The 13,375-nt window shown below is 42.5% G+C and overlaps 1 protein-coding gene across 2 annotated transcripts in view; it reads left to right on the top strand.

The window, feature by feature from the left end:
* The window catches only part of LOC124787880 (neprilysin-4-like), a 726,210-nt gene that overhangs the window by 523,801 nt on the left and 189,034 nt on the right, over positions 1-13,375 (top strand). For both annotated transcript variants that reach the window (XM_047254857.1, XM_047254858.1), the window contains exon 6: positions 8,172-8,255. In XM_047254857.1, the coding sequence (XP_047110813.1) occupies positions 8,172-8,255 (84 nt within the window). The remainder of the gene's footprint in view (positions 1-8,171; positions 8,256-13,375) is intronic.

The following is a 13,375-nucleotide window of genomic DNA, read 5'->3' as shown; positions in this document are numbered from 1 at the left end:
AGAGCTAACAGCGAGGAAATATCAGGACGTCCAACGATATCCACTACGGACTCCAACACAGAGCAAGTTTGCGGTCTCAAAAATGTTCAAATGTGTGTGAAATCTTATGGGACTTTACTGCTAATGCCACCAGTCCCTAACCTTACACACTACCTAACCTAATTTATCCTAAGGACAAACACACACACCCATACCCGAGGGAGGACTCGAACCTCCGCCGGGACCAGCCGGTTTGTGGTCTGATTTAGAATAACCGATAAGTGACTGACGAAGAAATGGCAGACCAAATGCACGTTAGTCATAGTACCGTATGTGACATAAATCTTAACTGGCTCAGCTTTCGTAAATTCTGTGCAAGATGGGTCCAAAGATAACTCAATGAAGAGAACACTCGCAACAGTGTAAGAATCTATTATCAGATTCACTCACGTCAAATAAGGTAAAACGTTTTTGAAATGAATCATCCCTATAGATGAAACATAGTATCATCTCTTCGAACCAGAGAGCAAAAGACAGAGCAGGGAATGGAAGCAGCCAAAAAGAAATTCCAAGAGTCAGCCGTGAACAGGGAAAACGATTCTCACAATTTGTTCTGATACACAGGAACACTACCTGGAAAGGGGGTCAGAAGTTAAAAAGCTGCCAGTACGATGACATGTAACGAATTTAAGCCTGTAATTTGAAACAAACGACGAAGTGTTATCAAAGGACGTTCTCTATTTGCATGACAACGCGCTTCCACATACTGCGATCTACACCGTTCAAACACTCCAGAATATGTGTCTCTAAATATTGGACGCCCTGCATGCAGTCTTGATTTCGCCCCGTCGGATTTCCATTCGCTTGGTCCGCTTAAAGATGGTTTACGAGGCAGTCGCTTCAACTCCGACGAATAGGTCAAAGAAGTACGGAATACGTGGTTTGCTGCTCTAACGAGAAAATGTTTTTTATGCTTGCAACGACGGTCCTAGTGCGCTTAAAACCAAGTGACTGTGTTGCAAAACGATGTCGTTGTAAATTTTCTACTGTTGTTGTAACAAATTAGAAAAGCGTTGTGGTGAAACTTGTTATCTTATCCTGGTGTCTGTAGAGGTACAAATGAATGCACTATTAGCAAGGGATAATTGGAGCAAGGTTTTGTTCATCTTGATTAAGTCTGGAGAAATTAAATCACAGTTCCAATTTTTTCTAAACTAATTCCTTGTCTCAGCTACAAGAGCTTATTAGATTATGGCTGCCAAACAAGCCATTAAGTGTTTCTTCTGACGCTTTGCAGACAAACTTATTGTCTTCTGTCATCAGTTAAATTGTTTCTGTGGCAGCTTCAAGGACGTATAAGTGACTACGACAAGTTTCGCTCGTAAAAGGCCATTTTCAGATCTCGATAAGTTGGTTATAGTGTTACATAATACTCGATTTTAATATCGATACGTGGGTTCACGGTACCATTCATAATCAGTTGCAAGTCGTCATAGCTGTAACTGAAACAAATATGTAGTTAAAACTCTTGTTGCAGGACACGCCAGCTACTAAATATGTCGCACAACTATCGACTTTCCTCTGTCACACAGATAAACAGTACACAATCATACGCAGGTTACGTCTTCGTATTTTTGTCTCAGGAACTAAAATAACCTCAGTTCCACGATTTCGACGAAGATTTTCGAGAGCTTTCCCTCAGCTGTAAAGCAAATGTTCCCAGTTGGGTCCTTGATCAAAAATAACTGTACAGATGATCGGATCTTGAACAACCCCCTATATTCCTCCGGATAAAGAAAAGACGAAAATTTGTATCAACAGTTGTGTTACTGTGGTGTTAAACACACAGACTGTCTAAGTACTTGAGTATTGTGCGTTGACAGCAGTCTTGTGTCTTTAATAACAAAATTACTTTCCCGTAATAAAAGAAAATAATATTTTCTCCCCCTTTCCTGTAGGCCACACTCTTTCTGTTAGAATACACCGGTAAAAGAATAATTATGTTATACTGCAATTAATATTTCAGCCTCTTTTTGTTCTTTTTATTATGTAATGCTCTTCAGTCCCAAGCAGCACAGCGTAATTTTAATATTCATACCGATGTTAGCAGCAAGTATACAGTTGGTAGCAAATATTTGTATCCGTAATGAAGTGCCGTCTACAAACAAACTTCTGTTTGTGTATTATGTGTTTGCAAACGTGTAACGTGTACACTTGGCCGCGAAAATATAAAAAAGGTGTAAGTTGCAGATAAATAAATATCAAATTATATCAACACAGACATCGGCAACACTCAGAAGCTCACCGAAGGTAGCAATATGGATACTCGGTTTTGTAGTCACGGAAACATGTTTATGAGAATAGTTCATCTGGGCGTACTTTAAAATAAACTGATTTTGTTCCATTACTATCCTTTGTAGGACTGAATGGTATGGACAATGAGGCATAATACCGATGATTTAACTTGGTAGCCAAAGCGTAAATAAAATTACGTCGAACTATCACTGCCGAAGAAACTATATGTGTACGGCTACCTAAACTGCATAGTTAATGAAACTGTTTCTACAAGCTATACAATGTTTCTGAACTTCGGAGTCTCATCAAATTATTTTTTTTGTATCAGTTTCTTAGTCACCAGTTTCAGTATTTTGTTCATTCCTCTTATCTGTGTAGGAATAAAACACATACAGTATAGAGAGTACCTTACAAACAATTTGAAGCAGTTTTTTCTGTAGGCTATTCAGTATGGGTTTTTATTGTGATATGAAACGTTTTACGAGAATAAATATTACATGTAAGGTCAATAAATGCTTTAAATTGGCTTGAGATAAAGAGCTGTCATCTCTCTACCATACTCACGAAGGCACACGAGGGAGTACATAGGGAAAGAGTGCAAGATGTAAAACTGCGACTTCACATCAAAAGTGACTGGGATGCATGCACTGGACAGCTAGTGTGAACGAGAAGAGCCTCCCGTGCCTCGGAGCGAATCAGCGAATGTCTCAACATCTGATGACGCCCACAGGAAGCTGATTACTGTACGCACTATATTCCGTTCTCCTTTAACAAAGCTCCCTGTTTGCGCCTTCTGAAAAGGTAGGCTGGCAACCTGCAACGCCGCAATGTTAACACAATTGTATCCCCCCCAGGCGCCAAGTCTGTGTCTTGAAGTGTATGTAGTCGACTTACTCAGCAACATGTTCATTTAGTGTAACGTTGGAATAGAATCTTCAGAATGTTTGGTGGCTACTCACACCTCCATAATTTTCTTGTATTTACACCAAAATAAGAAAAATATCTAAACCACTATTTCAAATACAATGTGTTATATAATTCCAGAATGAGATTTTCACTCCGTAGCGGAGTGTGCGCTGCATCGCGGTGTAGCTTGCTGTCCAGGTTTCGAGAGGGTGCGTTTCTGGATGAGGTATCGAATATATTGCTTCCCCCTACTTATATCTCCCGAGGAGATCACGAATGTAAAATTAGAGAGATTAGAGCGCGCACGGAGGCTTTCAGACAGTCGTTCTTCCCGCGAACCATACGCGACTGGAACAGGAAAGGGAGGTAATGACAGTGGCACGTAAAGTGCCCTCCGCCACACACCGTTGGGTGGCTTGCGGAGTATCAATGTAGATGTAGATGTAGATGTAGATGTAGATGTAGATGATATGAAACTTCCTGGCAGACTGTGTGCCGCCATACCGAGACTCGAACTCAGGACCTTTGCGTTTTGCGGGCAAGTGCTCCACCGTCTGAGCTACCCAAGCACGACTCACGCCCCGTCCTCACAGCTTTACTTCTGCCAGTATCTCGTCTCCTACCTTCCAAATTTCACAGAAACTCTTCTGCGAACCACTTGCCCGCAAAAGACAAAGGTCCCGAGTTCGAGTCTCGGAGCGGCACACAGTTTTAATCTGCTAGGAAGTTCGTTACATAATTGCTTAAGATTAAATATTGCACTACTTTATTTACGTCTAGTGCTCTTTCTTAAGACGTTACATTTAATTGTGCTTAAATTCCAATAACAGATTGCATGAAATGGAAAATACTAAGTGTTTCCAAATGACGGGTTTTGTGGGCCATTCAGCCTCCAATTATCACGTGCCAGTAGTGTATTCACTTTCGGTTTCTGTTTTGAACAAAATGACAGAGCCTATTTACAAACTTGTTTAAAATATCTTACGCTTATTTCAATATAAGCTGAATGTATCCGACACTTTACTGAGAAAAATGTCCAGAAAAACTGAAGTTGCAATTAGTATGAACAAAAAAGTATAAAGTGAAGAATGTACGTAGTATATGGGAATGTCTGCCTCAGCAGAAAATGAAATGACGTGCCAAAATGTATATTAATTCCCAAAAATATGTTATCGAGGACCCAGAAAATGCTCATCAAAGCCTGCAGGGTATTTTAACGCGGGCGATTAAAATATATTATTATTTGTCACTGAGTAACCAGTTCTTTTAACACACGCACGTCATAAATCAGTTTTCACAGTCCTAACTAACGTACAGGTTTAATATGTCGCTATTAGTCAAAATAAGTTGACAGTTCGGTGTTAAGTAAGAGGCATTTCATTCAGGCTCGTCGACGCATAAATCCGAATAAACGGACGACTGAGAATACAACTGTCGCTGAGCTCACTGTCAACAACATATCAGCAGGTTCCATGCGAGTCTCATATTTATTTCTACCGAAGAATCGGTGCTCTTACATCTCCCGTTTCACGCAGAAAGAAACGGTACTTAAACGGTGGTGTAATAAAGTTGGTGTTCCGTCGACACGTTGTTCACACGTGGAAATCAAAGCAAACCACATTCTTTGGCCGGTAATGCTCGTAAAACGACGAGAATAGTACCTTACCTCTGGTAAGGATCTCACACCGCGCAGCAGTACTCCAAAAGAGGACAGACAAGCGCAGTGTAGGCAGCCTCTTTAGCAGATCTGTTGCATCTTCTAAGTGTTCTGTCAATAAAACGCAGCCTTTGGTTCGCCTTCCCCACAACATTTTCTGTATGTTCCTCCCAATTTAAGTTTTTCTTAATTGTAGGTATTTAATTGAATTTACGGCCTTTCGATTAGACTGATTTATCGTGTAATCAAAGTTTAACGGATTCCTTTTAGCACTCATGTGGATGACCTGACACTTTTCATTATTTACGGCCAATTGCTAATTTTCGCACCATTCAGATATCTTATCTAAATTGTTTTTCAGTTTGCTTTGATCTTCTGATGAGTTTACAAGAGGGTTTATGACAGTATCATCTGCAAACAACCGAAGACGGCTACTCAGATTGTCTCCGGAATCGCTCATATAGCTAAGGAAAAGTAGAGAGCCTATAACACTACCTTGACGAAAGCCAGAAATCACTTCTGTTGAAGTCGATAAGTCTTCGTCAGTTACTACAAACTGTGACCTCTGTGACAGAAAATGACGAATCCAGTCACATAACTGTGATGATATTCCACAAGCACTCGATTTAACTACAAGCAGCTTGTGAGGTATAGTGTCGAAATCCTTCTGTAACTGTAGAAACACGGAATCAATTTTAAAATCCCTTTCCAGTAGCATTCAACACTTCATGTGAGTAAAGAGCTAGTTGCGTTTCACAGGAACGATATTTTCTAAACCCACGTTGACTGTGTGTCAACAGACTGTTTTCTTAGAGGTAATTCATAATGTTCCAACACAAATATATGTTCCAAAATCCTGCCGCATATGATATGTGCCTGTAATTACGTGGATTACTCCTAATTCCTGAATATTGGTGTGACCTGCGCAACTTTATAGTTTTTGAGTACGGATCTTTCGTCGAAAGAGTGTTTCTATATGATTATTTAGTATGGGGCTTTTGTATAAGTGTCCTCTGAAAGGAACCTAATTGGTATACAGTTTGGACAGGGAGACTTGCTTTTATTAAGTGATTTAAGTTGATCCGCTACTCAGAGGATATCTGCTTCTGAGTTCCGTTGTGATTTAGCATCGGTAATGAGGTTGGACGATGGCGGGAGATTTGTGCCTTCAGGTAATCCCACAACCAAGAATCACGCCGATTGAGGTCTGGGGGCCTGGGAGGAAAAGCTGACGGACGTGGCGGCTCAGTGCACGATCCTCACTAAATGATGTGTGCAAGAGGTCTTTCACACGCGTAGCAACATAGGGGGAGCGCTGCGCTGGATAAAAGTCGTACTTTCCAGCAGGTGTTTATCTCTCTCTTACCATAGCTCATTTTATACGATTCTCATGCTTCATCAGTGACGTGTTTCCGTCCAGCGCCAATTGTTGGCCAGTTGTTGCACTCGTTTCTGGTTTCGATAAAACTCCATATCATTTCAAGCGCGTGTGTCAACTTTTATCTGTGTACCTATATTATTCCGTGAATTAGTGTATTTTCACTAACTTTTGGATCACCCTTACGTCTCTCGTAAAATGGAAGACTTTTACTTCCGCATCTCTTCTTAGCGGGAAGTGTGGCACACCACAAAATTTCCAGAAAAAACTACACTACTGGCCATTAAAATAGCTACACCAAGAAGAAATGCAGATGGTAAACGGGTATTCATTGGACAAATATATTATATTAGAACTGACATGTGATTACATTTTCATACAATTTGGGTGCATAGATCCTGATAAATCAGAACCATAACAACCACTTCTGGCCGTAATAACGGCCTTGATACGCCTAGGCATTGAGTAAAACAGAGCTTGGATGGCGTGTACAGGTACAGCTGCCCATACAGCTTCAACACGATACCACAGTTCATCAAGAGTAGTGACTGGCATATTGTGACGAGACAGTTGCTCGGCCACCATTGAACAGACGTTTTCAGTTGATGAGAGGTCTAGAAAATGTGCTGACCAGGGCAGCAGTCGAAAATTTTCTGTATCCAGAAAGGCCCGCACAGGACCTGCGACATGCGGTCGTGCATTTTCCTGCTGAAATGTAGGGTTTCGCAGAGATCCAATGAAGGGTAGAGCCACGGGTCGTAAAACATCTGAAATTTAATGTCCACTGTTCAAAGTGCCGTCAATGCGAACAAGAGGTGACCGAGACGTGTAACCAATGGCACCCCATACCATCACGCCGGGTGATACGGTAGTATGGCCATGACGAATACACGCTTCCAATGTGCGTTCACCGCGATCTCACCAAACACGGATGCGACCATCATGATGCTGTAAACAGAACCTGGATTCATCCGAAAAATTACGTTTTGCCATTCGTGCACCCAGGTTCGTCGTTGAGTACACCATCGCAGGCGCTCCTGACTGTGAAGAAGCGTCAAGGGTAACCGCAGCCATGATTTCCGAGCTGATAGTCCATGTTGCCGCAAACGTCGTCCAACTGTTCTTGCAGATGGTTGTTGTCCTGCAAACGTCCCCATCTGTTGACGCAGGGATCGAGACGTGGCTGCACGATCCGTTACAGCCATCCGGATATGATGCCTGTCATATCGACTGCTAGTGATACGAAGCCGTTGGGATCCAGCACGGCGTTCCGTATTACCCTCCTGAACCCGCCGATTCCATATTCTGTTAACAATCATTGGATCTTGACCAACGCGAGCAGCAATGTCGCGATACGATAAACCGCAATCGCGATAGGGTACAATCCGACCTTTATCAAAGTCGGAAACGTGATGGTACGCATTTCTCCTCTTTACACGAGGCATCACAACAACGTTTCACCAGGCAACGCCGGTCAACTGCTGTTTGTGTATCAGAAATCGGTTGGAAACTTTCCTCATACCAGCACGTTGTAGGTGTCGCCACCGGAGCCAACCTTGTGTGAATGCTCTGAAAAGCTAATCATTTGCATATCACAGCATCTTCTTGCTGTCGGTTAAATTTCGCGTCTGTAGCACGCCATCTTCGTGGAGTAGCAATTTTAATGGCCAGTAGTGTACTAAGGCGGGCAGATGCTGTTCGTTTGACGTTGTGCAATTCCTCTCGTTGCTGTAGTTCGGTAATGACTGGTCCATAATGCATGCCGTGGCTGCATGCGGCGTATGTGAGGCATTCTGGGTATCTGTCCCGCTGTGGCAACTGCTCATTCTCAACAAGTTGGCATAGCTCGTCGTTCGCTTCTGGGTAGCAGCTATTATTTGTCCTGTTTTAATCTTCAATGTTTTTCATCTCTGACGAGTTTCTTTGTTTACGTATTTATCGCATCACTTGTTGCAGAGCTGCTGGAGGCCGAGAACAAGGACGACGACCTGCGGCCAGTGAAGCAGGCGAGGGCGCTCTACAAGACCTGTCTGGACGTGGGTGAGTCTCCAGCCGTGGTCGTGGCGTGGCGCCTCTGGTTGGTAATCAATCAGTCCTGCGACCCAGGGTCGAATCGCGCCTCCGCTTAATAAAAATGGTCAGCAGTGGCGGACGAAGACTTCTAGCATAAGAAGTCACCCTTGGCTTGTCAAAGAAGGTGGAGCAGCGGACACAGTTTCAGGGCACTCTCTTGCTCTTGGGCGAAGATACGCCCTTTAAAAGTGGAAGAATTGTCAATGATAAACGGCATGAGGACGCGGAAGGCATTGGAAACCACTACATTAAAGACACATAACATGTATCCAGAGAACATATGGCCCGTAATTGAAAAGGTGTCACGATTATCTCCCCATTGGCAAATGTTTCCGGAATAGTCTCCCATCCGGATCTCTGGGAAGGGACAGATAAGTGGGAGGTGACCGTGAGAAAAAGACTGAATAAACAACGAAACGATAGCTTTGGACGTGTCGTGGTGTTGTGTCGCCTACTGTGGGAGCCAGCACCAACACAGACAAGGCAGTGAGGCGTGGCGCCGTATACCGATCCTGCCTTGGAGGCGGTTAAGTGGGAGATGTGTCTCAGAGCTGGAGAGTGACAGATGGTGACGCGAGACTGGACGCGCACGTAGTTTATGTATCAGTCGATAGAGGACAGTATTGGATAGGGGGACTGTGATTTTAATTTCGATTGTGCCCACTAGAGTGCACTAAAGTAATAGAATATTTTTCATACACTGTTCTAGTATTTTCATAAAGTGTTATCATGTCTTTTTGTGTATGTAAAATGTTATAAATGTGTTTTATCAGTATGAATGATGCGTGAGTGTGGTTTAAGGTTAATATGAAGATAATTGTTTAACGAGTTATGTAGTAGGATTTAGTGTGGGAACATTTCGAAGAAGTATGGATATGGACAAACGGGATTTTTGTAGAATAGGTTTGTAAAGTAAGTTTATGGTAAAGGGAAAGTTAATTCAGGTATAAATAACAACAGTAAATAACTTTATGAATAAGCAAAACTTCAGCATATTATATAATTACGTCGGTAAAAAGTGCAGTCGTGAGGTTTACTATTTTGCGATTGGTTATTGGTGAAAAGCGCGGATTGACGCGGGAGAATGTTGTTTTGCTATTGGCTGTTGAGTAAACTGACCAATGGTAAAGCAATATTCTTCGCGCTCCTTTCTCTGCTGGTAGAGAAGACTTAGAGTATTCTAGATAGGAGTCGGAGCCTAGCCATGAAACAGTTCGGACGTGTGTAGTAGTAGTTCTGATGGAAATGATAAGTTGCCGAATCTAGCAGTGTTTCATACATCAAAAGTGTGGTAAAGTGACGGCATAATCATTCCGATGGGCGTGTAGAAATTTCGGAATTTTTAAATGAATTTTGTGACGAGAAAAGACATATATTCCACGTGGCGTATTGAGTAGGTCGGTGGCTACAAACTGTGACTGTGTTTGGTACCGACAGACTTAATGTTTGGCGAGCATTATCAGTCAAAAACAATCAGTATTTCTGTAGCTATTACGTTTTCGGGAAATGCAACACCATAAACTTGCTAACGTGAGTGAAAGGGATTGTGAGTGACTGTGTTAACCCTTTCGTGGTTGATGGGACACATATGTCCCACTAACTTTGAGCGCAGATTAGTGTGTCGGGATATATATTATCCTGCTCTGCAAGTTCCTGCCATCTAGGGAGGACTGTAATGAACCTAAGAAAAAATCTGGACTGCACTGCACAGACACCAGAGGAGGCTATGGCTACTTTCGTTGATTGGCGCATGCATATGGCCACTGCAACTTCACTGATTTGTGTCATACCACAGTTTTCAACATTTCTCACTTTATAGAGATGTCTGAAGTAAGTAATTCGTCTTATTACTAACGTAATATTCATTTTTAGTACAAATACACTGTCGAATGTACTTACCAGTCACTGTATTATTTTACACTCGAAATAAAATTAGTGGGACACATGTGTCCCAGCAGACCTTATTTGTAAGTTTCTTTATCGGTTTGAAATATAACGTGATGCTGTTTAATTCCTTTTCATTAATTTGCACTGAAAATAATACAGTTACAGCTTGCTATTACTGAATTATCATTTCCATTTCGCAGATACAACAGCAGGTGATAGTTCAGACGTTTCACAAATAGCAAATAACAGTAACAGTAGAATTGCGAAAGTCTTTCTTGATATTTTCGCTGCTGAGGACTCTGATGAAAAGGCTGAACATAATGCATCTGTTATAAACATTGAAGAGATAGGAAATCAATGCGTAAATGATTCTGACAGTGACCCCAGTCACTGTCAGACCCTAGTCACTGTCAGACCCCAGTCACTGTCAGACCCTAGTCACTGTCAGACCCCAGTCATTGTCAGACCCCAGTCACTGTCAGACCCCAGTCACTGTCAGACCCCAGTCACTGTCAGACCCCAGTCACTGTCAGACCCCAGTCACTGTCAGACCCCAGTCACTGTCAGACCCCAGTCACTGTCAGACCCCAGTCACTGTCAGACCCCAGTCACTGTCAGACCCCAGTCACTGTCAGACCCCAGTCACTGTCAGACCCCGGGTCACTGTCAGACCCCAGTCACTGTCAGACCCCAGTCACTGTCAGACCCCAGTCACTGTCAGACCCCAGTCACTGCCAGACCCCAGTCACTGTGAGACTCCAGTCACTGTCAGAATCACTTACGTATTGATCTCCTACCTCTGATTGCATGCATGTATAATTTGTAGTTATTTTATTCCCTGCAAAATCCTGTTTATGTCTAAAAAAGAAAATTACAAAATCACTGAGTCAACAGATAAGGTATCTCGTATTGGTTCGTGGGACATACTTGCCCCACTTTGTATTGTGAAGAAGATTGAGAACTATAAAATATTTTGGTGGTGAAAGTGTAGTAATGAAATTGAAAAGAAACCATTGCCACCATAATATATTAAAACACTGTAAGAAATGAATTTTATCCTTGAAAGGGTTAAGACTAACACGGGCTTGGCAGTGATACTTGTTCACGTAAGTTTCAGAATATATTAACTGAGGTCAAAATTTCCAACTTTTAATTTCGTGTGAAAACTTTCTCCAGAAACGTAGATTAGTGACTTTAATTTCAGATTGGTTCACGTCGAAGTGCAGTAGGTTTCACTCGGCTTCCCTACTGATGATATGCTGAGACAATGTTCACAGATAGGTGCAGGTTAGTCGTAAAGGGACGGAAAGAATCGCGCCGCCGCAGCAGGAATCCAAAATGATCTGTACGTAACACTTACCGATTAATACTGTAGAACACTTTATTTCTAAAAAGGAAAGGAACATAACTTTATTTTATAAGCTAGCTAGATGTGCTTCCCGTGCCTACATGCAATTACTTTTAGACACTATTACTACTCGTAGAACGCAGGCTAATTATCTTCCCATTACTCACTACTGATGCTCTCAAAGTCTGTGACGGAACTGGGTCGACCAGCGATGGGCGGCTCGTTAACTCAGAGCTAACTGGGGCCGTAGAGCTCCGTCTTCCTGGAGGTGTAGCGCCGCCTGCTCTTTCATTGGCGCGAGGGTCAGCGCCTTCTTGGTGCCGTTTCGCTTTAGGATTGCACACGCGGGGTGGCAGGGGAGCTAGGAAATCTGAAAAGGGAGATGCTGAGGCTCAATGTAGGGGTCAGCGAAGTGAAATGGAAAGAAGATAACGGTTTCTGGCCTGATGAGTGTAGGGTAATATCAACAACAGCAAAAAATAGTACGATGGGAGTAGAATTCGTTATGAATAGGTAGGCATGCCGGAGGGTGAGCTACTGTAAGTAGTTCAGTGATAGGGTTGTTCCGATAGAAACAGACAGCAAACCAACACCGACGAAGATAGTCCAGGTATAAATGTCGACGTCGCAAGCCGAAACTGAAGAGGAAGTATATGAGGATATTGAACGGGTAATTCAGTTCGTAAAGCAGGGTGAAAATTCTAATAGTCATGGGGGACTGGAAAGCGGTCGTAGGGAAGGGAGTAGAGGAAACGGTTACGGAAGAATACGAGCCTGGTACTACGAATGAGAGCGGAGAAAGACTACTTGAATTCAGCAATAAATTTCTGCTAGTAATAGCGAATACTATGTTCAAGAATCACAAGAGTAGAAGTCATTCTTGAAAAAGATCCAGAGATAATGGAAGATTTCAGTTAGATTACATCATGGTCAGGAAGAGAATGAGGTGTAGTGGAAATGAGGACAGCGAGTCACTTAGCATCAGGATTGGTGATCACGAAATAGATGAACTTAACATTTTGTGATACCTAGGAGCCGGCCGCTGTGGCCGATGGCCGAGTGGTTCTAGGCGCTTCAGTACGGAACCGCGCTGCTGCTATGGTCGCAGGTTCTAACCCTGCCTCGGGCATGGCTGTGAACGATGTCCTTAGGTTAGTCAGATTTAAGTAGTTCTAAGTAGTGTGAGGGACTGATGACCTCACATGTTAAGTCCCATAGTGGTTTAGTCGTTAGAGCCATTTGAAACTCTTTTTTTTTTTTTTTTTTTTTTTTTGGAAGCAAAGTAGCTTATGACGGACGAAGCAAGTAGGACATCGAAAGCAAACTACCACTGCCAAAACCGGCATTCCTCTCCAAGAGACTCCTACCAATATCAAACTTAGGCCTTAATTTGAGGAATAAAATTCTGAGAATGCACGTTTGGAGTACAGCATTGCATGGTAGTGAAATGTGGAGTATGGAAAAAATCTGAAAAGAAGAGAATCCAAGCATTTGAGATGTGGTGCTACAGAAGAAAATTGAAAATTAGGTGGCTTGATAAGGTATGGAATGGGGATGTTCTTCGGAGAATCGACGATGAAAGAATATGTGAAAAACACTGACTAGAAGAAGCGACAGAATGGTTGAACGTATGTTAAGACATCAGGCAATTATTCCCATGATACTAGACGGAGCTGCAGAGAGTAAAAACTGTGGAGGAAAATACAAATTGGAACATATCCAGAAAATAATTGAGGAAGTAGGTTGCAAGTGTTATTGTGAGATGGAGAGATTGGCACAGGAGAGAAATTCCTGGCGAGCCGCATCAAACCAGTCAGAAGACTGGTGATCCGCAAGACCATTTTAGTCATAT

Source organism: Schistocerca piceifrons, chromosome 3, assembly GCF_021461385.2.
Source record: "Schistocerca piceifrons isolate TAMUIC-IGC-003096 chromosome 3, iqSchPice1.1, whole genome shotgun sequence".
Lineage (NCBI taxonomy): Eukaryota > Metazoa > Arthropoda > Insecta > Orthoptera > Acrididae > Schistocerca > Schistocerca piceifrons.
Note: the sequence above shows the minus strand (reverse complement) of the source record. Positions and strands in the feature narration are given on the sequence as shown.